The 27120-nt window shown below is 39.2% G+C and overlaps 1 protein-coding gene across 5 annotated transcripts in view; it reads right to left on the bottom strand.

Annotated features, from left to right (window-relative positions):
- Positions 1 to 27120, bottom strand: part of LOC130173661 (ecto-NOX disulfide-thiol exchanger 2-like) — a 171708-nt gene that overhangs the window by 97241 nt on the left and 47347 nt on the right. Inside the window, exon 1 of one of the 5 annotated variants that reach the window (XM_056383100.1) lies at positions 22886 to 23033. The exons of the other annotated variants lie outside the window; for them this stretch is intronic. Within the exon in view, the coding sequence (XP_056239075.1) occupies positions 22886 to 22907 (22 nt within the window). The 5' untranslated portion in view covers positions 22908 to 23033. Of the gene's footprint in view, positions 1 to 22885; positions 23034 to 27120 lie in introns of those variants that run through there. 5 annotated transcript variants of the gene reach the window in all.

The following is a 27120-nucleotide window of genomic DNA, read 5'->3' as shown; positions in this document are numbered from 1 at the left end:
ATTCATGCTGCCATTCAATAATCTCCCATTCAATCACATCCCAAAGATGTTCTACTGGATTCATACCTGGTGACTGGGGAGGTTAGTGAAGTACACTGTACTCTTTGTCGTGTTCATGAAACCAGTTTGAGATGACTTGCTTTTCGACATGGTGCATTATCATGCTGGAAATGGCCATTAGAAGACAGTAAATTGTGGTCGTAACGAGAAGCATATGGTCGGCAACAATGCTCAGATGGGCTGTGGTATTCAAATGATGATGGGCATTAAGAAGCCCAAAGAGAGCCAGCAAAACATTCCCCACACCATTACACCACCACCACCAGCCTGGACTGGACTGGACGCAAGGCAGGTTGGGGTCATGGATTCATGCTGTTGATGCCAAATTCTGATCCTACCATCTGCGTGCCTCAGCAGAAATCCAGATTCATCAGACCCTGCTACATTATTCTAGTCTTCAGCTGACCAGTTTCGGTGAGCCTGTGCCTACTGCAGCCTCAGATTTCTGTTCTTGGTCCACAGGAGTGAAACCCAAAGTGGTATTCTGCTGTAGTAGCCCATCCACCTCAAGGTTCGACGTGTTATATGTCCTGAGAAGCCATTCTATTCACCACACTTATAAAGACAGTTATAATATTATAAAAAGAAACGGCCTAGACCTGATTTAAATGAAAATTGCCCTGAAATATCTTCTCTTATGATTTAGCGCTATGTAAATAAAATTTAAGTTGACTTATCTGAGTTACTATAGGCTTTCCATCAGCTCCAACCAGTCTGGCCATTCTCTGAGCCGTCTTATCAACAAAATGTTTCCGTCCGCAGCACCGCTGCTCACTCGATGTTTTTTTGTTTTTGACAGAGTAAAACTCTAGAGATTGTTGTGCATAAAAATCCCAGATCATCAGTAGTTTCAGAAATACTCAGATCAGCCTGTCTGGCAACAACAATTATGCCACGGCCAAAGTCGCTGAGATCAGATTTTTCACCCAGTCTGATCTTTGATATTAACATTAATTGAATCTCCTGACCTGTATCTGCATGGTTTTATGCATTATGTATTAGGGCTGATTGGATATTTGCATGAACATGTAGGTGTACAGGTGTGCCTAATAAAGTGCTTGGTGAGTGTGTACCACCATCTTTTTGGCACCGTCTGCTTGTCCATAAACCTCCACGTCATTTTAAGCCACCTCTTGTTCTCTCCCATCTGTCTCCTCAAACATAAGCTTCTCTTAATTATGCCTTTCTCTTCCCTCCACTGCTTTGCTATCATCTACCTTTTTATTTAATTTTTTTGTCATTTCCTGCTTGTTCTGAAATCTTAATGGCACTATAATTTGCTTCAGACCACCTATATTTTATCCCTGTCAGGGAATGGACTGAAACAGACAACACAGGAGATTTATGATGAGCAGCTGCCATCAATGACACAAGCAGTTAAAAGCAGCAAGATGTGTCCTGCTGTCGGCTTTCGCCTTTGATTGCAGGAGTCTAGCTTTTGTCTTTCAATAGCCATTTCTCTATGTACAACTGCAGGACATATCAAATATCTACGCTTACTAATATTTAAAATCTAAAAAGGAGAAAAGACTGAAATTAGACAGAGAAAGGAAAGGTGCACTGGGGAAAACATCAAACAAAAGGGTCGGTGTTTGTTATAAAATGTTAAACTCTTTCTTGGATTAAGTATCGCTGTCTGTAATTTCCTGTGTTATTATTGCTGTCCTTGTTTGTCATTAAAAGACATAAGATCCCAAAAGAGAAAAAAGTCAAACAAGGACAATGATTTGTGCAAAGCTTAGCAAGCATCTAGTGCTAAAACTACAAATATACAGTCATTATCTCAACATACAATGTGACTCCAAGCGCCAGGCCCTTCTTTTCTTATTCACCATCACTCTCTCATTTTGAATCATGTGCTTCATTTGTTTTTATTTATGCATTAGGTGAATGGGTCACTCTATTCTGAGTATTTACTTAGTTTTAAAGAATGGGTTTTCTCACATTTTGGATTGAAGACTTTCATGACCTGAGGCCATTTGAATGACATTCTGTGAGAACTGGTCCTTATTTCATTAATTACCTCCTCCAAGAACATTTAGCCAGAAGAGATAACATTGATGTCTGTAATAATCCATGAATACATTGAGTGGTTACAGGTACAGCTCAAAAAAACATAGAAGTTTAAAATAAAAATGGAGAATGATTGGACCCTGCAGCCAGTGTCACCTGAACATTTTGAGTCATTATGCTAAATCAACTCATAGTCATTCCGAGAAATTAATTTTCCTGACTGGTGTCACAACTTTTAGTTTGGTTTTGAAAAGCACACCCACACCTTGTCATCACGCTTCAGAACATCCCAGAGGCTGCACTTAGTTTCAAGTAAGGTAGATAAGAAGCTTTATTCCCTTGTGTGTCAATTAATACTTGTAAAACAGTGCTCCTGAGTTGTTTGTATTGTTCATCGTGTGCATGCAGCTTCCTCTCCCTTCCAATCTCTGAACTGAGAAATGAGTGAGACTGAATCTGTATCCAAATGTATCAGACCCCCTGAGTGACAGTACAAGTGAGATCTCAGTTGCTCTAGATGCAACAGACCATTTTCAAACGATAATTCTTCGCCTTTGATGCTATTTCGGGATATAGCTACCGAACTGGTCTGTAGAGAAGAATTACCAGATGGCTACTTGTCATTCTCCATGAGTAGGAGCTCTGAGTTGTTGTCCTGGAGTCTGATGTTGATCACGTTCTACTTTAAAAATTAATTGCAAGGTGGTTGAATAAAACAGTCGGTCAATGTAAACAAGCTCGACTGCACCATCAGTTCAATTTTCAAAGGTAACACTAAAGCAAAGAGAGATAAAAAATGTTCTTTATATTCTTTATAGTTCAGTCCAGCTCCATATGATCCAGTTCAGTTAATGAGATTTCCTGGTCATCCAATAAACAAAACTCAAAACGACCAACCCCAGTTCTCAAAAATCAACACAAAAGTTCAAGACAACAGTTTCTCTAAATGACAGAACACAAAAAAATTGCCACATTAGGAATTATGTCTTCCATAAAGACTTTTATTTTTGCCCCTTTTTGCCCTCCAAGTACAGCCATGCTAACATTTGGAGCAGTGTGTGCAAAAAAAACAAAAAAAATATTTAGTCACACATGAAAAGTGCTAATGGACCCTGTGGCAGAAAATGTCAACACTCATTGTCTGAAGCCTCATGTTGTTTTGTCAGTGGAAAATGGGAACGAAGGTGTTTGTGGCAAAGAGGGTTTTTACTGTGCCAGAAGGAATTATTCAGTGAAGCAAGAGAAAATTCTTCCTGTAATGACCAGGGAAACAAGTCAGGGAGAATCTATTCCAAAAGCTGCCACACTGAAATTTAGGGCACAAATAAAATGAAACTGCCCAAGTGGGGCACAAGACTGCAAAACAACATCTTTGTTTTACTTCGGGGATCCTGGGAACGGCCGGGGTCACAACAGGTTGCACTCAGTCAAGTAAACACCCACTTAGAAACACAATGATTTATTTGATTTATTCAAATGCCTTGGGTTTTCCACTGATGCATGCTAAAGCTAAGCTCTGACTCATTTAAAGAGAGACTCATAGTGACAAAGGGTAAAGTGAATCATCTTTTTAAATGTGACCCCTGGTGCCAACTTCACTACTAAAGTATGCCTATGAAGAATAGTAATGCATCAAATTCAGAACACTAGATCAAAATGCCAATTGGACACAGATGTTAAAAACGTTAATTGCTAGTGTTGTCAGGTAAGATTTACTACATTTGCATCAAAATGTAAACCAGGAGAATTGATAACAGCCAACAGTGTTTCCAAATATTTCAATCAGCAAATGAAGTCCTTCCTAACCAGTTTATTGGCTTGTCCCTTTGTGTCAGAGTGGGGGAAATATCTACATAGTGGAGATTTTTCTTCACCGAATCAGCCAGCTGTAGTGGAGGCAATATGCATGCATCAAGCTCCCCGTTGGAAAGAGGAACACTGTATGTGAAACAGCATCCACAATACATCACTACAACTTTTCATTATAAGGTATTTTGGCATACATTTTAATCATGTTGTTTGAAGTACTTTATCTTTTATCTATCAAGCAAAAAATGTCAAGCATTCACAGGCTGCTTTTCCCTATTCCATATGACTGAAAATTGAAAACCTTATGTTTTGGAATGTTAGTTAGACATTAGCAATTCAAAGATGTCACCTCTAGAACTGTGATGGGAAATTTTCACTATTTTCTATATGTTCATTAATAAAAAAAAGAAAAGAATCAAAAGTGGGGAAAAAAAATATCCTTGCAGCCCTAAAGCTTATCTTGAAAAATGTGCGTTCAGAGAGAGTTGCATATTTGCACAAACCCTATTAATAACATTAGTTCAAATAGTGTCATAACAGACTCATGATCTGCAGGCTGCTGCTCAAGAAACTGTCTTCCCATCTACCCACTGATGTTCGATCACAGCTTTACAGATTTTGTCAAATCTTTCCTCTTCCTGCTTAGCTCCCTTGCCAACAAGCACAAGAATAGAACACATTTTGTGACTCTGGTGTCTTTCTGTAGAAGCCAAAAAACCCCTTTTTGAAATATAAATCTTAAGTGGACGTTCTAAAAAAACTCGCTGTAAATAAACCAAGCTATTTGAGTGTTTTAACTACCTCTGCTTCCACACAGCTTGTCTAAGCCAAGAGAAATGCAAGCACAACAAAAGAAGCAAATCCTATATTTCGTGCCATTTATGTCTACCCTTAATCGATCCAAAAGAATTACAAACTAAACAGCTAAAATAACCTGAAAACAGAGTATCAGCTTTGGGGAAAAATCTGCCACTTAATTTGTTCATTGCCAGAAGGACAGGCTGCTTACAGTAAATTCAGTAACAATGAGTCTTCTCATGCCATGTCTACTGTGCAGCAGTGGCTCGAAACTGGCGGCTGAACAATAATATGGCCACTCTGCATTTGCATCATATGTCGAGTCAGTCTCAGTTTCTTTTCACAGCAGCTATGGACAGTTGCGTAAATGAAAGTTGGGTTCCTGGCTCCTTGAGTACTTCAAGTCCACACAGGCTACAGGAATAAATATTTCCTCAGCTAATCTTTAATTTCTCTTCTCATTCTGAGCAAGTGCAGGAGCTGTATGGCACAAATGTAGCATGACAGCCTTGAGTGCTCAGATAACCATCTGCTGGCGTCTTTGAATTCAGTTATACATTCTCAGCTGTTTACCCAGTCCACGCTATTTCTCAGGGGACAAGCTTCGATAATTTGACAAAAGGAAACAATGCGATCGCAATAATATCATCTACAGTATTCCTCTTTGCCATGACTGAGTCTTCCTGATGGATGCTACAGAAACAGGGCAGGAAATGACCTTTGCAGGCAGTAAACGGCCCGGTCATGGAAGCAATCAGGACAAAGGCAATTAGCCAGTTCATAGATCACACTTATCCAGCTATAGAGGAGGCAACCAAGCCCAGCAGAGGCCATTCAACCAACGTAATGAATAAAGAGTCCAGCTTCCATTTGAAGAATATATCCATTAAGAGATCTAATACACTGATCCGAATGCTATGGCGGGGGCAAGATTTCTCGTAGCTGAAGAAAGGTTAACAGTGCAACACTGCCTTGATATGATTTGATTCGATTTGATTTGATATTTTATCTACAGCTACAGCCAGTTGTGAACACAGTTTTTTGAGTTTGGTTCGATTTTGATTGGATTAAGGGAAATGATTTTCAGTGAGCAGGAAAAAAACATGGGATGTTAAAAAAAAAAAAAAAAAAACTAAATGAAAAAAAGTTTTTATTCACGGGTGTTACTCCAGAGCTGTGGCAAGGTTGGAGCAGAGTGTGTTTATGTGAGGCTGCAGTTCAGCGGCTGTCTCTCAAGTCTTCATTTTGAAGCTCCCCACAAGCACTTGAACCGATGTCATCTGCATTTTTGAAATGTAACTCCAATACATCAATAGGCTACTGTATTTGTGCATGTCTTAAAGATGTGATGTGTTTTTCTGACTATAGATATTTCACATGCAGCAGTCTGCAAAGAGTTTTATCCAGAATAATGCCTGCCCTGTGCGGAATGCATTATCATTGAAATACGAGAGCAGGATCATAATTTTAACTGGAGTGATTCAGTGATTTCAGTCTCCCTCTCAATCAATTTCAATCTCCTTCTCAATCAATAGAGCACTTGTCTAACAGGAGACGCTGTTGCCAGGCACACTGTACACCCTGTACTCTTCTTCAGAAAACTCCTATGTCTGATGTTCTATGTGTAATTCATGAATTATACATACTTGACACAAAGATGCACTCTGGTATCTGGCAGCAATAATAATGCCAGTATTTTCAGTATTTTCTGGGGGTAATTAAATGATAAATTCAATGTGCCATTGCGATCATTCATTAGTATCACCAACAGTCTCTGTTAATGGTTTTTCTTCCTGGACAGGTCTTAGTTTATTCCTAAACTCCTAATGTAAAAAAAAAAAAAAAAAAAAGTCAAAGCATCACAGTTCAGATCCAGTAGCCTTTGGCACATTTCAAAGCCATCATTCCCTTTCTCCTGCCAATTTCTACTCATGGCTATGTTTTCAAGAGAAAATATCATAGAAAAAAAATAAAACAATCACTAGACTGGTAATACAGATGTAATTTGTAGAGGGTATAAAAATGTATAAATTCATGCTATATAAGTAGATGTCTAGCGCTATAAACTAGCATGGGAAGAACATCTTTGCTATTACTGAGGGTCTCTCCAGGAAGACATTCGCAGTGTTGCACAAAGGAAAAGTTGCAAAAACAAACAAAAAAAGAGCTGCAGAGAGAAATTCAAACCCTGCTTTCTTTCTCATCTTTCACACCTGGTAAATTGCTGCTGGTAGTAGGCGTGATGTGTTCATACTCAGTCAATAAACATGGGTCCTAAAAAGGAAATTAAAGTCGTTTCGTTCATTAATATGACTGATTGTCCATCTAGACCACAGCATCACTTCAGGTATGTGAAACAGGTGCAATAGCCTAAAACTAATGGAAGCCAGAATCTGGATGTCAAGACTGAATTACTACAAATTGATTTCATGGGATAGACAAAATGATCTACTGATGCACTGGTGACTTGTGGAAGAATTACAGACAGATTAACAAAGGCTTTTCATTATATAGAACCAGCCTTATTGAAACTCCAACATGGTCAGACCTCTCAATACCTTGAAGCCCTCTGGTATCCAGTCTGCCCCAGAGCAGCTGATGAACAGCTTGTGCTATTTCTGGATGATGGACCACAGCAGAACCCCTAATCCTGTCTGTACTACAAGACCCAGTTCCATACCATTGGTCTGAATACCTCAGAGTACTATTGTCACATCACTGATAAATGATACCAAATGTCATGATGCTACTTTGTGTCTGGAATGTGGATGGTGAAAGATTAGCAAAGTAAGGTACATCATCTACGCATCATGTGCTGTAAACTGATGGAAATGTTCAAATATGAGGTGAAAGTTGCTGTTTTTATTCCCATTGCAAGAAAGATCCTAAAAGGTACCTGATGATTTAAAAAAAAAAAACTGACAACTATTGACTCTTCCGATTCATTTCAGGCCGACACCAAACACAACATGTCTCAAGCTTACTAAAGATTCAAAGATTTTCATCTGATATAGAGTGGAAATATGTTTCCAAAGGCGCCTGTGGGGAAGAGGACGTCCTCTAAACTTTAACAATATGTTAATTCTTGGCTGCAATATGCAGAGGAGTTATGATTCTCAATGCAAATGAATGTGAAACTGAATTATAGAATTTTATTGCACCAGCACCCTTTGTGTCATTTTACGACTGTTATAAACTATGGTCGCCAGTCACCATTGTACCATAGGTTGTGCATTAGGATGCAGCTCACTCAGTGACTGTTCAGAGAGGTAAACATAGTTGGGTATTTGACCTGGATCAAACACACATTTTAAACCGTTTTTTCTTCCTTTTTGGAATTCACTCAGTATTGACCGAGAGAATGCCACTTTCCTTCTTACGCTGAAATTCAGACTACTCCTATCTATAATGTCAATACTGCATTCTTAGATCTTACATTCACACATTTTCAGGCAAAAAAACTAAATCCCATGCAGAGCGGACTTCACCTCTGATTCTTCTCTCAGTATTGACGTCACATCATGCCAACCACCAAAGCTGCCAAGTGAAGTACTTCATATGTCTCAGCTCATTAATCAGAGTAGTACAGTAAATGGGTGGTAAGGTAACAATGTATGGTATGTTTTTCCTACTGATCTAGAGCGCATTTAACCAGGGCAGACAACCCTTGAGATGTGCAAATAGAATTAAACACAACCCTGAACAACTAAACAACCATGGGGAATATCTCCCACCCCCACATTGCTCTGTTTACCTTAAAGCAGCTCCTGGGGATTAAGTTCTCCCTAGGATAAACAATAATGAGAATTTGTGTGGCAAGTCACTCAAAGAGAGAAGCCCACTTCAACAGACAATACTAAATGTGCTCCCCACCTTGTTCTAATGCAATGAATCTCTTGTTCCAAAATTAATTTGCAGTTAGAAACACATTTTCTCTTGAGTGCTGCTGAAGAGGTGTCTCCATCTTGCCTGCTCTCTGGGTAGTGGTGTTGGCTAATGAGGGTCTGGTCAGGAGGCTGACACTGACAGCTCAGCTCTTCAATAGTCTCTGTCAGAATATTGCTCCGGGGGAAGATTTGAGCAGCTAGCTGCCCACAGGAAGACTTCTACCATGGGTATATCTCTGATTTCCCCACTGCTCTGTTTACCTGCAGGCTAAATGTCCAACCACTGTATGTGACAGGTCACATTCTGCCTTGTCAATAACAGGATATGAATACATTTGCTATGTATTCATATCCACGGTCAGAGGGAACAGTACTGAACTAAATCATATGGCAGTCCACATAAAGACTTACATTAGTTTTCTATTTTGAAAGGATAAGTCATAAGCACTCACTGAGCACCTTATTAGGAACAACACACCAATACAGTGTAGGACCTCCCTTTGCTCTCAAAACAGCCCCAATTCTTCGTTGCAATGATTCCACAAGATGTTGGAAACACTCCTGTGAGATTCTGCTGCATGTGACTGTATCACATCGTCTCTGTTGATTTGTCAGCTGCACACTCATGCTGGGAATTTCCTGTTCTACCACATCCCAAAGGTGCTCTCTTGGAATCATATCTGGTGACTGGGGAGGTCAATGAAGTAACTCATGTTCATGAAACCGGTTTGAGACAACGTTTGCTTTGTGACAATTTGCATTATCATGCTGGAAACAGCCATTAGAAAATGCTGAATTGAGGCCGTAAAGGGAGACACATGGTCAGCTACAATGCTAGGATAGGCTGTGAAATTCAAACTATGACTGACTGGTATTAAAGTGTTTAAAGTGTGGCAAGAAAACATTCCCCACACCATTACATGACCAGCAGCTTGGACTGTTGACACAAGGCAGCTTGGGTCCATGTATTCATGCTGTAGACGCCAAATTCTGATCCTACTGTCTCTATGTGCCTCAGAAATCCAGATTCAGACCAGGCTACATTTTTCCAGTCTTCAAAATGTCCAGTTTCAGTGAACCTGTGCCCACTGCAGCCTCAGATTTCTGTTCCTACCTGACAGGGGTGAAAACCCATTGTGGTTTTCAGGTGTTGTAGCCCATCTGCCTCAACATTCGACATATTGTGCATTCTGAGATGCTTCTCTGCTCACCACAGTTGTAAGGAGTATTTATCAGTTCCGACCAGTCTGGCCATTCTCCTCTGACCTCTCTCACCAACAAGGCATTTCCATCCGCAGAGCTGCTGCTGATTTTTAAGCACCATTCGGAGTAGAAACTCTAGAGACTGATTTAAAATCCCAGGAAACCAGCAGTTTCAGAATTACTCAAACCAGACTGTCTGGTAATCATGCCATGGTCAAAGTCACTGAGATTACATTTTTTTTTATGTGAACATTATCTGATGCTCTTGACCAGCATCTGCATGATTTTATGCACTGCTGGATAATTGCATGAATAAGCAGGTGTACAAGTTCCTTATGAAGTGGTGATCATGTTTTTCTGACTGCCAACAAACCCCATGAAAAGATGAACACAGACAATGAATTGATCCTAATAACAAGTAATACCTGTGTAGCAAAAGCACTGTATACAGTTTATTTCTCTGTGCTATTACGCAATGACCATGAGCACTGCAGTTCATTTTGAGTCAATCCTACATACAACGTCCTGCTGCTGTAAATACTCACTAGAGCACTAAATATGTATTTAACTGCAGTTGAAAATAAGTCACAATATTCTCTTGCATGAGTAACGTAACTACAGTGCCAACATGTTTTAGGGAGTCTTAGCTTTTTTAAAAAAAATTTTTTTAAATGTGTGATCTGTTTTTAAAGATTTACATTGTTAAATACAAACCACTCACTTTGAGTAAAGCACCCTGCAGTTGGTCTTTTTATGGGATTTGTGGACAATTATGGACAAGAACGTGGAATATCACTAGGCATTTACTTAGACATAGAGTAACAGACATTTTTAAAAATGTCAATATTTAAAAAGAACTCCTAAAATGCATAAATTGTGATGAATTACTTGATGCCAAAGAGGGATTCTACTGTATGAACTTTCAGTACTCCCATAATCTATTTAATACATGACTAAAGCAAACAATGGTGATAAAGTCAGACAATTAGGATGAGGGATAAAGCCTAGCTGAGAATATTCATGTCTGCTCCAGGACTTGTCACGATATCATCTGCAATGAGACATCTGGCCAGATGCCAGCTCTCAATATCTTTGACCACCGCAGTGATGACACACTGACCAAGCTCTGAATAAGCAAACAAGCAAGTAAGTTGAGTAAACAAGATGAATCCCTTCCATTAACAGAAGGACTGCGGGCTCTCCTGCCATTCCATCATTAATTATCTGGTCTTAAGGGAAGATTAGGGGAGAGAAACTAAGCCAAGAGCTAGACTCCACTGAGTGGGCCTCCCCTGTTTAATTACCAAAACAGCACAAACAAATGAAGCCCCATAGATCATGCAACAGGATAGCTCCTGAGGCTATGATCTGGCTGAGCCCGGCTCCTCTTTTCTGTTCTCTCTTTTTCTCTCCCGTCTCTCTTCGTGCTATCCATCCATCCATCCATCCATCCATCAAGCACACAGACTGGGGACTGTACTCACACAATTACTAATGGCTAATGTGATGAGAGAAGAAACAGGAAACAAAGGGTGCGACAAGAACAGGATGCTAATATCAGACTCATCACTTAATACAGTCAGCTGTTGTCTGGCTCTTAGGCTCCAACTATAGTTGTTCTGGGGTTGAAGAACATGCTGAGAGCAGAAGCTTATCCATTATGAAGGAAGAATAAATAAAAAAATCTTTGCTCAAATCAACATGTATGAGTTCTTATGATTCATTAAGGATTATTCAACTTTTACCTTTACTTTTTTACTCAACAGTAAAGCGCACTAAGCTTTTTATAAGTGTCACCCAGAGAAAGATCAGCATTGAAACTATTAGTTAGTTAGTTTCTGTATGGGGAGTGCGATTGGCATGATGGGTTGCAACAGGGAAACAACCACATCACAATGTCACGTTCTCAAAAGGAGGTGCTCCCCTTTAACACGGATATTAAAATCAAAGTTTACTATTGTCTCTATCAAAAAAAAGATTTTAATGCATATATGCAACATATTAAAGTCCTTATTGCAGACAATGCCCATACAAAGGTTATGCTACTGCTTCATCCCCATGATGAGAATGAAGACACTAGACCAGTGTTTAACACTGGTCCATAATTAACTGGAATTAGACAATGTCAAGTTTTTGTAGTGCAGAAGTGCCGTCATTATATTAAATTTTTCAATAGTCCAATTAAGATTAGAGTGAAATGAGAAACTAGTGAATCAAAGAACCAAATTATTGACTGGCTCTTCTGCATAATATTTAGCTGCTCCACTGACCCCTGAATCAAACATGTACCTTACGGGCAGTCTGGATAAAGTGGGTTGCCATATCAAATTAAAGCCAAAAAATGTTGCCATTTCCCAGGTCTTTTCTATTCAGGTTTACTGTCAAGGTCAAACTTTCAACTGCGGGTCAATATGATTAAACCATAGTAAGCATATTTTCAGTGATATTTGTTTTCAAGTTTATTCTACTACTACTACTACTACTACTACTACTACACGCTGTTCTTGGGAACAACAGGGTGCATTAAAGGCAGAGGTTTTTAAAAATTAATTCCGGCAGATTGCCCTTTGTTTGCACGGATATGAATTGCAACAAAACAGCTTAACACATTTTATCAGTGACCAAATGTGCAAAACAATATGACCGTTTTAAGAGGACATATGGAAGTGGAGAAATACATGTATCTTTAAAAACCTCTTTACCATCTCCTTAAGTCCATCCAGGAGTTGTTTGAGTGATATAATCACCCCTGACATCTGCCTGTGACACCTGATTTTAACTGATTCAAGTTCTTCCGATGATTTCAAAACATGTTCACCTTTACAAAACACAAAAATGCTCCAGTGGCCATCAGGAGGGAAATTTATCAATTTCACCTGCCCAGGCAGTTCTGGCTTACAGCCAGACACATGCTGTTGATTTACTGGTATGACATATCGGACATTTCAAGACACAATATACTTTATGAATGTGCTTCAGCAAAAAACACACTGATATATCGCACAAACCAACTAAATAATCCTCATGTAGACAAGCTGACTGAGAATACAATGCAGAATAAATAAAAATTTACATCCATTTTAAGAATTTATAGCTCATACATTGGACTATAAATCATCTTAGCCTGGGGATGTTACTTCAATAGACTTCTATTTCTGATCCAATGCAGATGAAACAAAATAAATGTTTCATTTTCAGACAGGGGGCTGTAACAGTTATCATTCCACTATCGCCTGGGGTACCCCCACCACTTCTGATACATCAAAGAACAGTTAACCTAATATCCAGGAGGTTCTATTAAGCCAAGAAAGTGGTGTGGGACTCCTGCTTTGCCTGTTGGTGGTGCTGAGTTGAGCTGCACTAAACCTCCGACTGTTACCCCTGGAGCCTGGTCCAATTTTCTCTCAGCACAGCTTTGGTCCAGAGACCACACTAACAAGCTAAAGCTTGACGCTCCTCGGAAAGGGAGGCATTTGGACACTCACTAGACGCATGAAAAATGCTGGTTGTTGGTGCAGCCCTCAACTTGGACACAATAATTAATCTTCATATCGATCTACCTCCCTGGCTCCTGCTGGGACAAGCACAGGAAGCATGACTGAGAAGCTGCAGAAGGTTTCAGCTCTTGGAGAGGAGGAAACAAGGATGATTCCCCTCAGCTTTTCTTCCCACCCAGCCTCACAAACACACACATATTTTCGTATGTATTATCGACCTCCCTGTGACTCAGGAGAAATTTAATTTGTCTATAAGGGAGAAAACAAATAAATAGGAAAAAATATGTATAGAATAAGTGGCTTAGGAGACACAAGTTCCATGTAAAGATCAAAAAGGAAACATTATGAACTAGGAGATAGTTGTAAGAAAGTGAAAGACAACCAGAGCAAAGACAAAACATCCCTCGTATTTTGGACAATTTCACCTCAGAGCTATTATATTTGACAAGACCTCATTTGGGATATACAGGTTTCAGGATACACTCATCTTTATCTCTCCACCAATTTCTCCAAAGGTAAAAGGAGTTTAGATGCTCCTTTGACTCTCTCCTACATCAGTTTCCCGTTACCACCAAGCTTCCTCTCTGACAAACTTCCCACCAGTCTCTGAAATATGACCCATAAAGCCCAGTGCCACTATAAACCCGGAGCCATGGCTGATTTGTGAATCCAATTACCTCCCTGTCTGTAATGGCTGTGTTCAGTGCTATGATGGTAAGTCAGCTGTTGTCAGCATATGTCCTTAAGGCCGCAGCTTCCGCAAAGAAAGACATTCAGCATCTAGGACAGATAATCTAAATAACCATGTTGATGTATAGCAGCACAGGTAGGTGGACGGGCGTGGGAAGCCAAAAACAAAAATTTAGCTTGCTGGCACAAAGGCTGAGTGAGAGGTCAAAGAGCATTTAAAGATGTATAGACCTATGCGGATTAAGAGGGATGCTGGCAGAGAGTGCTGAAAAATTATGCAAGGCAAGGAGCTAGAGGCTTGGATTTCCAGCCACTGATCTTGGGCACTTTTACATTGCTCATCTTGAGACTCTGATGTAACTAACAGCACCAGACTGTTTCTCTTAAACTGTGAAACTGTCAGACCTTAAAAGTGTAGTCCAAAGATCTTAGTCTCAGCAGTCTTGAATTGAGCTAGATTGATAATTCGAACAGACTGGTACATTTGCAATAAGTTAATATTGGCTGACATAATGGTGTCAGTGCCGGCAAAAAGAAACTGCAGAAAAGAAATGCCCAATTTAGAAACAATGTCAACATCACATTGTTTGTCCCTCAGAGAGCACTTACAAGTTTATTTTGCAACTGCAAGCATTGCATGCGATATGCCCCCTCACCCCATCCTCCTCCTTGGTGTTGACTGTCCAATAAAGACACAATGCCAAAAATAATAGTCTTTAAAAACAGTAAAAAAAAAATTCTTCATTCTTTAGTTTCATTTTTAATTTTTATTTCTCTTTACACGCTCAAACACATTTGTTTAAATGAACAGCCAATCACCAGCATTATCAGATCTTGGTCTAGGCATGCTACATGCTTATTGGTGCTGATGAGATTTACTCATTTTCTCCTTAGGTATCAAAATTTGGTATCGAATGACAAGGCATTTTTCCATCCTCGATAGGATCAAACCAATTTGATCAGTACATAAGAGTATCAGAGTTCGATACCCAGCCCTACATTGAACTCACTGTTTCCTCTGCGTGCCTGTTTCTGATTATCCCCAGGAAGTTCACTGACACTTGCCTGAGGGGGTAAAAGTGTAATCCGAGCTTTAGCCACAACTACTAGTGGTGTTTTCTTAAACAAGGTTTAATGAATAGCAAAAATGCAGTGGTGTTTTTAAACCATCTGATGATACTCTGGAAAGACCCAGCTTCAGGCACCCAGACGAGAGTATTTTAGGTGGACATATATCATTTAACAGTCACTGATAAATATTAGTATTAAACTAGATGGAATAAATTGAATGAAATATGAAGAATTATCCACCAAAAACAATGTGCATTGGGGCAATTGTGGGGAGAAAGATGTGAAGAATGTTTGATTTAATTGACATACATACTTTAAACTACTATAACACAGTAACAAACCATTCAAGTCAAGTGGACTTGGATTTGTCGCTTATGTGGATGTCCTCAATTCAACTCGCCATGACCACATCACAGAGAGAGCTCTTAAGTTCACCCAAACGCTGACCTCAACCGGCATTCCAATGGTCCAAAATAGACAGGGATATAATTTAAAGAACCCGATTGAAAACTACACCGCATTCCCTGGTCAAACTGTTACACTAGTGTTGTATCATCCTCCCATAAATGCTGACCCCCGCTTCCTCAGAAAAAAAGCTACAGAACTAATATTGGCTAGTCAGATGTGCTGAGCGCAGAAAAAGCCTTGCATTTATCCAGCACCGGGGGTCTGACTCTAGCCAGGCTCAGCACAGTAAACATGCAAGTACAGGGCTTCCTTTGAGCTCAAACACCAAACCTTTCAGAGCAGTTCCAATGACATTTCAGATTGGGTTTTTTTTTCTCCACAGCTATGAAAGGTTTTGCACAGTGGGGATCTGTGAGTGTGAGTTTGTTGATATAGAAATGGAAAGAAACACCCCCAAACAAAATTCACCACAAAATAAATAAATAAATAAATTTAAAAAAACCTAGCCCACAAATGGAAAATTCCTGGGTTACCCCAAGTCTTCCAACTTCATTTCCACAGAGGGGCAAAGTTATCATGTAAACATGGTTCAGAAAATGAAGTTAATAGTCTTAGAGACATATTCTACCAACCAACCCATGAAAGCACTTTCTTTCATTCTTTTACCGAGAGGCAAAATGCCCCCACAGACAGCATACAGAGAACCTCTATTACCATATTAATAATGCATTCTTGGTTACATTCTGTCCATCCATTCTGGTACCATTTTGTTTTCATGCTCCTTCTCCCCCCCCTTAAGCCATTCCTTCTTCCTAAAGTAAGAGCCCTATAAATCTGGGCTCTCAGTCTCTATTACAGTAGAGTGATGGCTGCTTTCCAGACAAGCAATCTCTGTGGACACCCCTGTTCTCTGGTCCAAACCACTGAACCATGGTCTCAGCTTTCTCCATTCTCTCTATGGGGGGGAAATGTTCAACACATCAATGTTTGGAAAAACAGATTTTGGCCGGGAGGGTCAACTCCTGCACAGCCACATATTCATAGGACAGCAGCAAAAATTGAATAAATGCCATTGAACTTCCTGCAATAAATTGTGTTCCTCCCAAATAAATCCACTGTATGTGCAACAGCCAACTCTTATGATATTTAAAGAAGAAAACAACAAAAGCGATACACAATGCAACTCCCACATAAAAGTTAGATTTAGTGGCTCAATTTATCATCCGGTGCCAAGGCAGAAAATTTATTGTAATACAATCTCTGAAGCAGCAGTGGACACAGGTAACTTCAGAGATGTACAGCAGTAGTGTCCTACATCCCTCTGGTGATCCATCACACCTCGTCTTGTGCTACTTTCAATTGCTTGTCTTGGCACTGCAGGTAAGGAAAAAAGATGCCACCGTAAAAAACAAAAACTGCCAAATTGCCAGGTTGGTGTAATATTTCTGTTGGTGGGAGAGTTGTTGTGTTCTTTCCCCGCACTGCACTGAAGTGGGACGGTCCATGAGGTACAGCTACAAGTGTGTGTCTGAACATTATAGTGACAGCTGTGGATTCTCTCATTACTTAAACACTAGGCTAGCATAAGCACAAGTCCTGCAGTTTGCTGGGATGCTGCTCTTAAATCTCTGAGTTGTAAAAGTCTGACAGTCAAGGCTGACGTGATGTCTGCAAAGACTCTGTCATTCAGGTCATAGGATATCCATCAAAGTCAAAAGCATCTGGACTTGAGCCTTTGTAAATCTGCTTATTTTATTTTTATTTTTTAATAAGATTTTTTTCAGCATTTTGGTTTAATTTACAGTCGACAGTCTACAGACACGGGAAACAAGGGCAGAGAGGGGAGAGGGTGTTTGACATGATTCCCCAGCTGGGAATCAAGCCATGAACTTTGCAGTTATGTGGTGTGTGCCTTTACCATACACTACCAGACATCCTGTATAGCAGACATTTGTCTCTCATCCAAGAGTTTTACTGTTCTACTTTTTTACTAAAGCCACAGGGATGAGTAGCAAAACATGTTAAAGACCAAACAGCGAGAAAGTCACTTTGACTTCCCACAGATGAGTTTGACATTTACAATCAACATAAATTGGGCCACGTCTGGTTTCTGTGGTTCAAGAAAGTTCACATTTCAACAAAATATAACTAAGTTAACACAGTTCAGATTGAGTCTTAGCTCAACAAACAAAACAAACCATCCTTCTAGCAGTTACATAGATGTAGTCCAAACTGGACCAGAGAATGACCAAGAACAGAAAGCTCATAATAATCCATAATTAACTTAACATCAAGCTTTATGCCATTTATTACCAGACAATAAATTACGACAGTATAAGTAGCAGTCTACCCAAATAGACCAGCTTTGTTAAATCGTACAGTTTTTAGAGACTGTCAGGAAACACTATGGTGAGCTTGGATTTTATTAATCCTAATGTTGAGCCTTTAGTATGTTAGCTCTTTATATTGAAGAACATTTTGTTTAGAGCAAGTAAACCTGAGTTGAATGACTGACTGACAGTGCCTCTTCAAATGATGAGTCACATGCCATGCTGAGTCTGAACTACACTATAATTAGTTGGTATAAATGGGCGGAGCCAATTCAGCACAAGTGAATTAATGTTTACAATTGAATGTAAAAGTGGGTGTATGAGATATATTGGTGCAAATGAGTATTCTTCAGGAGAGTTTTTCAATTTTAAAGAGACAGAATGTCTTTGTTAAACATGGAAAATACTCACTAGTGGCAGATGTGGCATACATCTCTCCAGTGTTTGTTTTAGCCTACCCCGACACACATGGAACCGCAGATTCCACATAACACTGAGACAAATGTAGAAGAGTGAAGCTTTCATTATATGTTTTTGAGAGTAGATGTGAAAATGCTGAAAAGTTGTTCAGCAACTCCCTGGCAAACAGCATAATCCAACGTCTTCAAACTGCTTCTCTATTCTCCTCTGCTCAAAGGGACTGTCAGCAGGGTTTAACACAGCAGCAATGCAGCCACGATCCAGTCGCACACGCTGCTCATATACAGCAAATGCAGAATAAGGCTGATGGTTCATTTCATCTTTCATGTAGCTCAAGAACTTCCTGTTGCAGAGTCCTTAGCTTAGATTTCAAGGTTCCCTGTGTGGTTGCTTATCATGAAAGTGATTAGAAATGAAGAGCTCTGTCAGTGAGATGGTTGGAGCCCCGGAGTTGGTTGCCTTCAGGCTGCCAAGCTCTCTTAGCTACTCTATACCAGATGGCAGGTTGAACTGCTACCGCTGCCAACACTGCTGATCCTCACAGGGATCTTCCACACAAGCTAATATACTTTCCTTTCAACCTGAACACACTTTAGCTTCTCTTTAACGCTGCTGTGGTAATTCAAATGCTGAACAATAAGTCCAAGTCAAATGGGGTTTCTGGAGGGCACATACAAGGGAAAATTAGACAAAGGAATAAACAACAATCATTATCCTACATTAACCTGCTACAGAGATTTAGGATGAGCGGTGAGGCAATGAAACAATCAAGTTATTACAACAACAGTCTTAAACATCAGCCCAGCAGATGGTGCACTGGAGTGATAGCGCCACATGAAGGGGAATGACTTGATAAAAGCAGCCAAGTATGTTGTAAAAAAGTGATGCACAGAAGCATCTATGCTGTCTTCCCATCAGGAGCTTTGTAAAGTGTTTCTAATGAACTGTTACTGCTTCGTGATGGACGGTCGCGGATAAAACAGTTTTTCACAGTGCTGTCCACAGATATGGATGACTGAAGACTTTTTCCCTCTATACGCTGCAACTTTCACTTTTTCTAAACTGTAAAAAAAAAAAAAAAAAAAAAAAAGTATTAGTGAAAGAAGAAACACAAAGTTTCTCTTGTATTATTTTTTAAAGATTCCTTTTACACGAAGCACCACCATTGTAAAATGTCAGTCATTACCAAACATAGATTGGTGCTAACTGTATCAGTTAATACAAACAATCAAGTCAGTCCACAGAGAGGTGATATTTATATCACTAATAGTCATTAGAGTTTTGCCAAACTGCACAACTTTGAAGTAAAATAAAAAATGATCTATAGTCAAGACTTTTTATTTAAGTCGTGAGGTTTCACTATCCACAAGACGCAACTTTAAACCTCAGAAAAACATGTGTTGGAATGAACTGAGTTGATTTTCGAATACTAATACCATTAATAAATAAAGTAAAAATAACAAGGTGCAATTAAGATAGAATTATAAACAAAGTCTTTTTTGAAGATTTAATATTGATATTTTGTTATCCGACTTTTTGATAAGTATCTTTTTTAGCATTGGCCATTCACTGTATGCTTATCTGCCACAGTGAATTTATTCCTTTGGCACAATCTGAATGCAGCAAGAGGCTGCTTTAACACAGGGGGAGATGGTCTTGCATGTAGTCTGTTTTAGCCTTTGTCCAGTTTATAGCATTACTTATGTTGTTACAAAGAAATTAGCATGTTTGATGTAACTGTTTCAAAACTTTACTAGACTTGCTGTCAACATAATTCATGTCTTATACAGTACTCCTCCTTCCCTGTTGATACAATCTACTGGAAAAATAAAATTCTCCCCAACAGGGGACGACATGGAGCCTCTTATTTCTCCTTTGCGTTCAGCATATCGTTGATGCTGGTATAAGCTGGGCCACCCTGTCTAGCTTGGCTACCAAAACTTTACATGAGGAATTTGCACTTAGTTCATACACAAAACTTTCCTCGTCTGTAAGCTAAAGAGGTTCCTACCTGTCTGTCAGCTCGGCTTTGAGCAGTCAGGTGACAGCAACAGCACAGAACACAGACAGGCAGCCTGAGTCAGTGAGCAGCTGTGAGAGTTCGTCACAAGCATGGATAAAACTGTAGCCAAGTGCTTTTTCATTTAATGTGGAGTGTTTGTGATTGTTAAAGGCAAATAAAATGACTGGTCTGGGTTCAGTAGGCAAATGAATTTTTCCTGGGTAAATTCATCTTTATTCAAAAAACCACTGCTGGTGGGTGAGCGTCTATTACTTTCAGCCTTGACTTTGATGCTCACTTCCAAATTAACAGGCTGTGCAATGATTAGAATGTTCATTTTGTCCAGAGGATGTAAATAGAGAGACTGTGTGTCCAATATGACATTAGTCTCAATCAACATTAACGCACAAGTTTTAGATTTTATTTGTTAGGATTTTACAGTGATGGCCTGTTTGTCAGAGCAGCAATTTATGCCTTCGAAGTACTGGGACAAACTGTGAGGATCATGTATGAGGCTACATTTGAAATGACCAAAAAAAGCAGGACAGTTTCCAGTGGTAATGAATACCACACTGTCAATCCTGAGGGTCTGTCTCACAAATAAATGTCAGTTTAGTGAGGCTTTCGTTGAGGTAGCTGCTTTCACTTAATCTCAGATTTGCAGGTCATCTATGACTCATATTTTCACTCTTTTTTGTTTTGTTTTGTTTTTTGCCTTCCATTGTCTTTGTCACTTTTATTTTTTTTTCCCTTTTCCCTCGACAGCCACTGCTATGAGAATCCCACTTAGTAACCACACATTGTCATGCAGCAACCAATTAAAATTTGAGTTTCCAAAGCTGCCAAATCTCCTGGTATTGTACAGTAGTCCGCTCTCTATTCAGTCTTAATTTGTTCTTCAGCCCTATCATCCTATGCCAAAGAGATGAAATATTCAAGCTCCTTCTCAAGCACTCTATGTACAGCCTTTAAATCTCTCCTCTCTGACTGATCTAAGTAAAGTGCCTCCCACCCTCGTACCATTAAAGGCAATCTAAAGACGCTCTACTGATTGATCAGAGAGGACTAGCACAGTGTGGAGGTAAATGGCTGTCACAAGGCTTGATGGACCTTTTCTCTCCCAGTGGTCATGGGGAGGTACTCAACCTCTATCTGATTTGATTCAAAACATGTTGGTGGCTGTGGAAGGGAAGAAAATAAAGACGAAGGGAACTGATTTGTTATGTCTGTGCAAGATGAACAACAGTGCGGCAGAGAAATGAAAACCTTCCAATCAGAGAAGTACAAGAAATACATTTTCATCCGCTGGACAAAAGCTGGATAGCTTTTTTTCAGGTCATATTGTAATTTCTGTCCTAAACTACTTGTTTTTTCACACTACATGCTATATTTGGAATTATGAATTAAGCAGTGTGAAATTATTTGAATCACTGCAGTGACAAACTTTTAGCTCAAAAGTAAGCTTCATTACAAAACTAATTAAACCTTCTTTTCCAAAGACTACTGAAAAGTCTTTTTTCTAAATGTCAAAAAGTCTATAAAGAATATATTGTGCGGTATAAATCTAACATATGAGGTGAATAAATCTAATATATTAGGCGGGGGATAGGAAAAGTTTAATCTTCTCTCATCAGTATACTCACTATGATGACAAACAGCAAATTAATGCCATGAGACTAATCTTTGACAAGTCATTGCTTTTATGAGCTAAAGGGAAGCAGCAATTAGGCTATGAACACAGAGACAACAAAAAAGCTGTGGGACATCTGAAGTAAATTTACCATGACTATAAACAGAGGAAGCTGGTGAACAGAGTGCCAGAATAAAGCAGCGTAAGCAGGTTAATGTGAGAGTTCAAACAGCATCCTCGCTTAATTAGATCCTGTGAGCCCAGAGAAAATGTCCCATTTAAAGCCGAGCTATTTATGCGTTGTGGCGATTCGGGAATAAATGACACGGAAATCTTAACAGTTGGACATCGCAGCCAAGAAAGAAAATAACTTATATGTATAAAGCAAACAACTCGCAAGCCCCTGCATGATAGGCCTATCTTCTACTACAATGTGATTCACCAAGCTCGATTATGCTGCCCAAATATGAAAGAAACCAGACTGAGTAGCATGTGAAAAATGAGTATTTCAATAGCAGCGATCCGGCGTCAGCGTGGATTGAATCTATTCTGAAAACTTCATCCACGAACAGCTGCAGTAGGCGTGTGCCAGTCAGGATAATAGCTGTGGTTCGTATCTATTGTACTGACAAGCAAGTGTAAAACGCGTACATGAAATTATTGTTGATCTTTTCTCATCATAGAGAACACCATTAGGAGGTGTAAATGCTGACACACGAAAAATAAAAAACACAGCCCTACCACACTGGAGCGAGGCAGCACCGCTCTTCTTATGCGGTCTCAACAGCTGGTATACGCCCGACAATTACAGACTAAAAACAGCTAGAAATCTCTCAGCTTGTTCTTATAACTTCTGTTAAACAACGTAAAGATGAGCGACAAAATGTGGCAAAACGCCACACAAGTCATACATTAACCTGCCGTTCAGTGATACACTGTAGCCTGCAGCAACAGAAGTACAGACAGTCGGTGTGTGGGGACAAAAAAAAATAACATCTCTGCTGTCAATATAACCGAGAGAAGAGACTGTATAAGAGCGGGAGCTGGGTAAAACTTGAAACATGTACCTGTGTACTGCAAGAGAAACATTGTCCACAGAAGGCGAGGTGCGATTCCTGTCGGTCCTCTGCTGCAGGACGAAGTGTACGAAGTAAAATCCTTGAATGGAGACGGGGCTCGTCCCTCAGTCAGTCCACTCCGCTCGGCAGACTGGACTGCAATGAGAGCAGCCAGTCAAAGCGGGACCTTATAGCTACAGCAGGCGAGCCCGCCCTCACGACGTGCCCGGTTCGCGACCGAAGCAGAATACTAGTTCGCTTTCAGACACGCGCAGCGTGCAGGCGAACTGTTTGAGGCTGTGTTGGCGGGCGCTACAGACACTGACAAAACTCCTGCTCCTATTCTTTGTCAGTCTGCTGCGAGCAGCGAACTGAAGCGCCGGTGAACTGTCAAGAGAGGATGTCATTTACATGGAGAAATATCACATTGCCTAAAAGCCAAGCTACCCCAACGGTAAATCACTCACAGCGAACAGGAGGAATCACTCAACACGTTACCCGCTCCGGAGTTGAATGCCAAATAAACAAGAATTAGGTAAAAGACACTTCTTTCCCGAATTTGTATTTTTTTCTTTTTTTTTTTTTTTATTGTGACATCTTTTGAAGTGCAGCCAAGAGATAAATGCCCAAAAAGCGAGGTAATCTGACCAAAACTTTTGACAGCTGTGTTTATAAGAAGGTGTCATTCTGTTGCTTGCCAGTTGGAGGGGGAGAAGCATAGAGATTATCAGTTCAATACCAATGCTGAGCATGCATGCTGTAATGAGAGGCATTCTTGTTATGCTTAAGGCTCAAGTTACACTCTGTGATCTAAAATAAATACATTAGCAGAATACTTGTCCAAGCTGCCTCAAGTGATTAAGGTATTTATTAAAAATAAATGATATTCCTCTCATGTAGTTGCTGATGTTGTCTCTTTAGGGAGCTCAAGTGAATCAGCCTGCATTCAGCCAGGTTTCTAATAATTATACATTTACATATAAACATTTAAACAAACATATAAACAATAGTAACATAAACAAACAACCAAAAACAGCTTAGATCAACAAACATATGAGGTTCCAGGAAATAGTCTATGTTTCAAATAAATCACAGGTTACAAGAATTCAGATTCAGGAGACGCCTTGTAAAATAATAGAAGAAAAATCTGGTACAGGATTATACAGACAGGGCTGTCAGACTTTGTAGAACTGACCTGAAAGCTATTCCAAAGGACCCAGCTCAAATATACCTTTACACCATCCCTTAACAGAAGGGCCTTTGTCATCAGTCCACTATAATAATACAGTATATTTTTCCTAGTGGTAAAAGTAAAAATGTTTCATAACCTTTCGCTAACAACAGTACTTATATCTCTTTTTGGGAGGCCCCCATTGGATCCATTTCTAAATCTTTGTCAAATTTTTTTTTCCATTTCACATAATATTTCAGACCAATACTTCAGTAATTTAGAACATGACCAAAGGCAATGGGTTAAGGAACCTATTTTGGTTTCAGATTTTAGACACAGAGGGGAAAATGACAGATTAAAAGAACGCCTGTGATTAGGGAATATATGTATTCTACGTGTAATTCTAAACTGGATTGCTTTTGTTGGATGACAGATGGATATCTATTTGGTATAACTCAAAATATCCTCCCACATTTTCTCATCAGTAGTCACTGACAATTCCTTCTGCCGTTCACCTTTAATCCTCTGTGTATTAGTTGGAGACATGCCACGCATTACATCATACAGCAAACTAAGAGAAACCTTTCCTGGTTGTTGAAACAGCATTTTCTCACTAGCAGATATCTCAGGGTGATCCATGAGGGTCGTACACTTAGTAAAACAAGGCCTTATGTGTAAGCAATAAAATCTTGTTTTGGGAGTTGGTATTTCTTTATTAGATGTTTAAAGGATATTAGACTATGATTTGAAAATGACTCTCCCAATTTGGTTATATCCTTGTTATCCCTTATTTTGTAATATACATTTAGATGATGATTCATTGTCAAGTTGTCAAATCTTCTGTTCCTCACTCATTCAGATATAAACCTCACGCTGGTACCCTTTCATATTTGGCAAATGTAAGCCACTTATAGAGTGTTGCAGGAATGAGTCCTAAAACCTGAAAATAAGTTAACATTTTTGCACATTCGATTCCTTCGTCCCAAAGTCAGTGGTTTTTATGAATGGGATTTGGTTAGATACCCGAAATAAAGTCTGGTTAACACAACTTCGAGACATTTCCATGTTTTATTCTACAACATAAAATGCACCAGTTAATACCCCAGTTGTGATATTTTTTAACTTTTCGTGTCTTAAAAAAAAACAGTTGCTAAACAGTGGCTAAATGAGACTACAGATATGGAAATTAAACGTCATCACGCTGAACATGAAAACCGATCTACTCACCAGTCCGCCTTTAGAGCCTTGTTGTGTTCATACTAACGCTCTTGCAAACTATTACTAACTTTGTAAGAGGAAAGGCTTTTGTAGAAGACATAAGCATACTAAATCAGACTACAAGTTAGAAGGTTAGTTGTGGTGATGTTGAAGTCATGTGACTGTGGTGTACTTTGTTAGCCTTACATTAGCTTTTTACTGCTGGCGATTGCATTTAGGCTTCAAAAATCATAAAAGTGGTGCTTATTTGTGAGGATCATCTTACTGAACAAACATGTATGTATTATAAACTTTATTTTTAGTTTAGGTCTACTCTATATGAAGAAGCTGAGCCAACTATTTAAACATTTTAGGACCCTATCCAAAAACAATATAGGTATCAACTGAATGGAATAATGGAACAAAATTGGCTTTGTACAACTGATTAAATGATGGGATAACAAAAAATGACAAAACCATTTGAAAGTAAAGGGTGGCGTAGTATTCGTTTTGGGAGTAGGACTACCCAGGGGCATAGCCTCTGATTTGTCTGAGTTAATCTTATATCCAGAAAATTTACAAAAGATTTGACCATCATAATAAGAGCTGGGACTGATGTCTCAGGATTAGATAAATACACTAGCATGTCATCAGCACATAGAATTATTTTATGACATACCTTTCTAACCTGTAAACTATATGTAGTGGGAGCCAATCTAATCGCCTCAGCTTAACCTATTAATCATAGCTGCAGCTTGAGGGTCATTATTTATGACTTTAATGGATTTCACAAAATTATTATAGAGACCGAATTTTCTTAATATGTAAAATAAAAAAAGACCACTCAACTCGGTGGAATGCTTTCTCTGCATCTAGGGAAAGCACTAGACTATCTATAGATTTTTGTTCAAAGGCATGAATAACATTAAAGAGACGTCAAACATTATTAGTTGACTTTTCATGGTTATAAAAGTAGTTTGATCTTCTTTAATTAATATGGGCATAAGGTCCTCTAAATGAATAGCTAGAATTTTAGAAAGCAACATTTCCCTTTTTTTATTACAAGTGATATGTTAGCCTAATTAAGAGTCTGTGGTAATTCTGCAGTACAAAATGAATGATTAAACATTTCAAGTAATGGTTCTAAAAGCAGGTCCCGAAACTCCTTATAAAATTCGCAACAGAACCCATCAGGCCATGATGACTTCCCACTCTGGAGATTTTTAATAGCATTAACTACTCCATCTCTTGTAATGGGGCCATTGAGAAGACTTTTCTGTTTTTCTGAGGTTGTTGCGAGATTGATCTGAGCAAAAAGCTTAAAGGTTAATTGAGGTACATCTCTTGTCTGTTCAGAAGAGTACAAATTTGTGTAAAACTCCTTAAAGCAATCGTTCATCAACCTATTTTCATATACCCCATTGCCCTCAGCATCAACAATAACTACTATAGACAGGGATTTCCCTGGCTTATCTCTGTATTCATAAAACCTCTGTTTAGTATACTTAATTATTCTCTCTACATCTTTAGGAAGGAGACAATTTATAGCTGATCGGAGAACAGATATTTCTTTCCATAGAGTACATTTAGGTGACGGAGAGCTAATAGAAGCTTCCTCTTTATCTGATAGTTTACTCTCTAAAGCTTTTTGTTTTTCCAATTTTTGACATCTCTTTATGGCAGAAGATAAGCTTACAAGTTTCCCATAATAGTTGGGGATTATCTTTTGATCGTGAGTTCATGTACAAAAATGCCTTAGATTCAGAATAAGATGTAAAAGTATTATTTTTAAGAATAAAGTGTGAAGTCTCCACCGTCAAGGCTGATTCATCACCAGCCACGATGGCAGGGCTGGTATTTTTTCGCCTTCTGAGTC

The sequence above is a fragment of the Seriola aureovittata genome, chromosome 8 (assembly GCF_021018895.1).
Source record: "Seriola aureovittata isolate HTS-2021-v1 ecotype China chromosome 8, ASM2101889v1, whole genome shotgun sequence".
In the NCBI taxonomy this organism is placed as follows: Eukaryota; Metazoa; Chordata; class Actinopteri; order Carangiformes; family Carangidae; genus Seriola; species Seriola aureovittata.
This window is presented reverse-complemented; position numbering and strand designations above follow the sequence as displayed.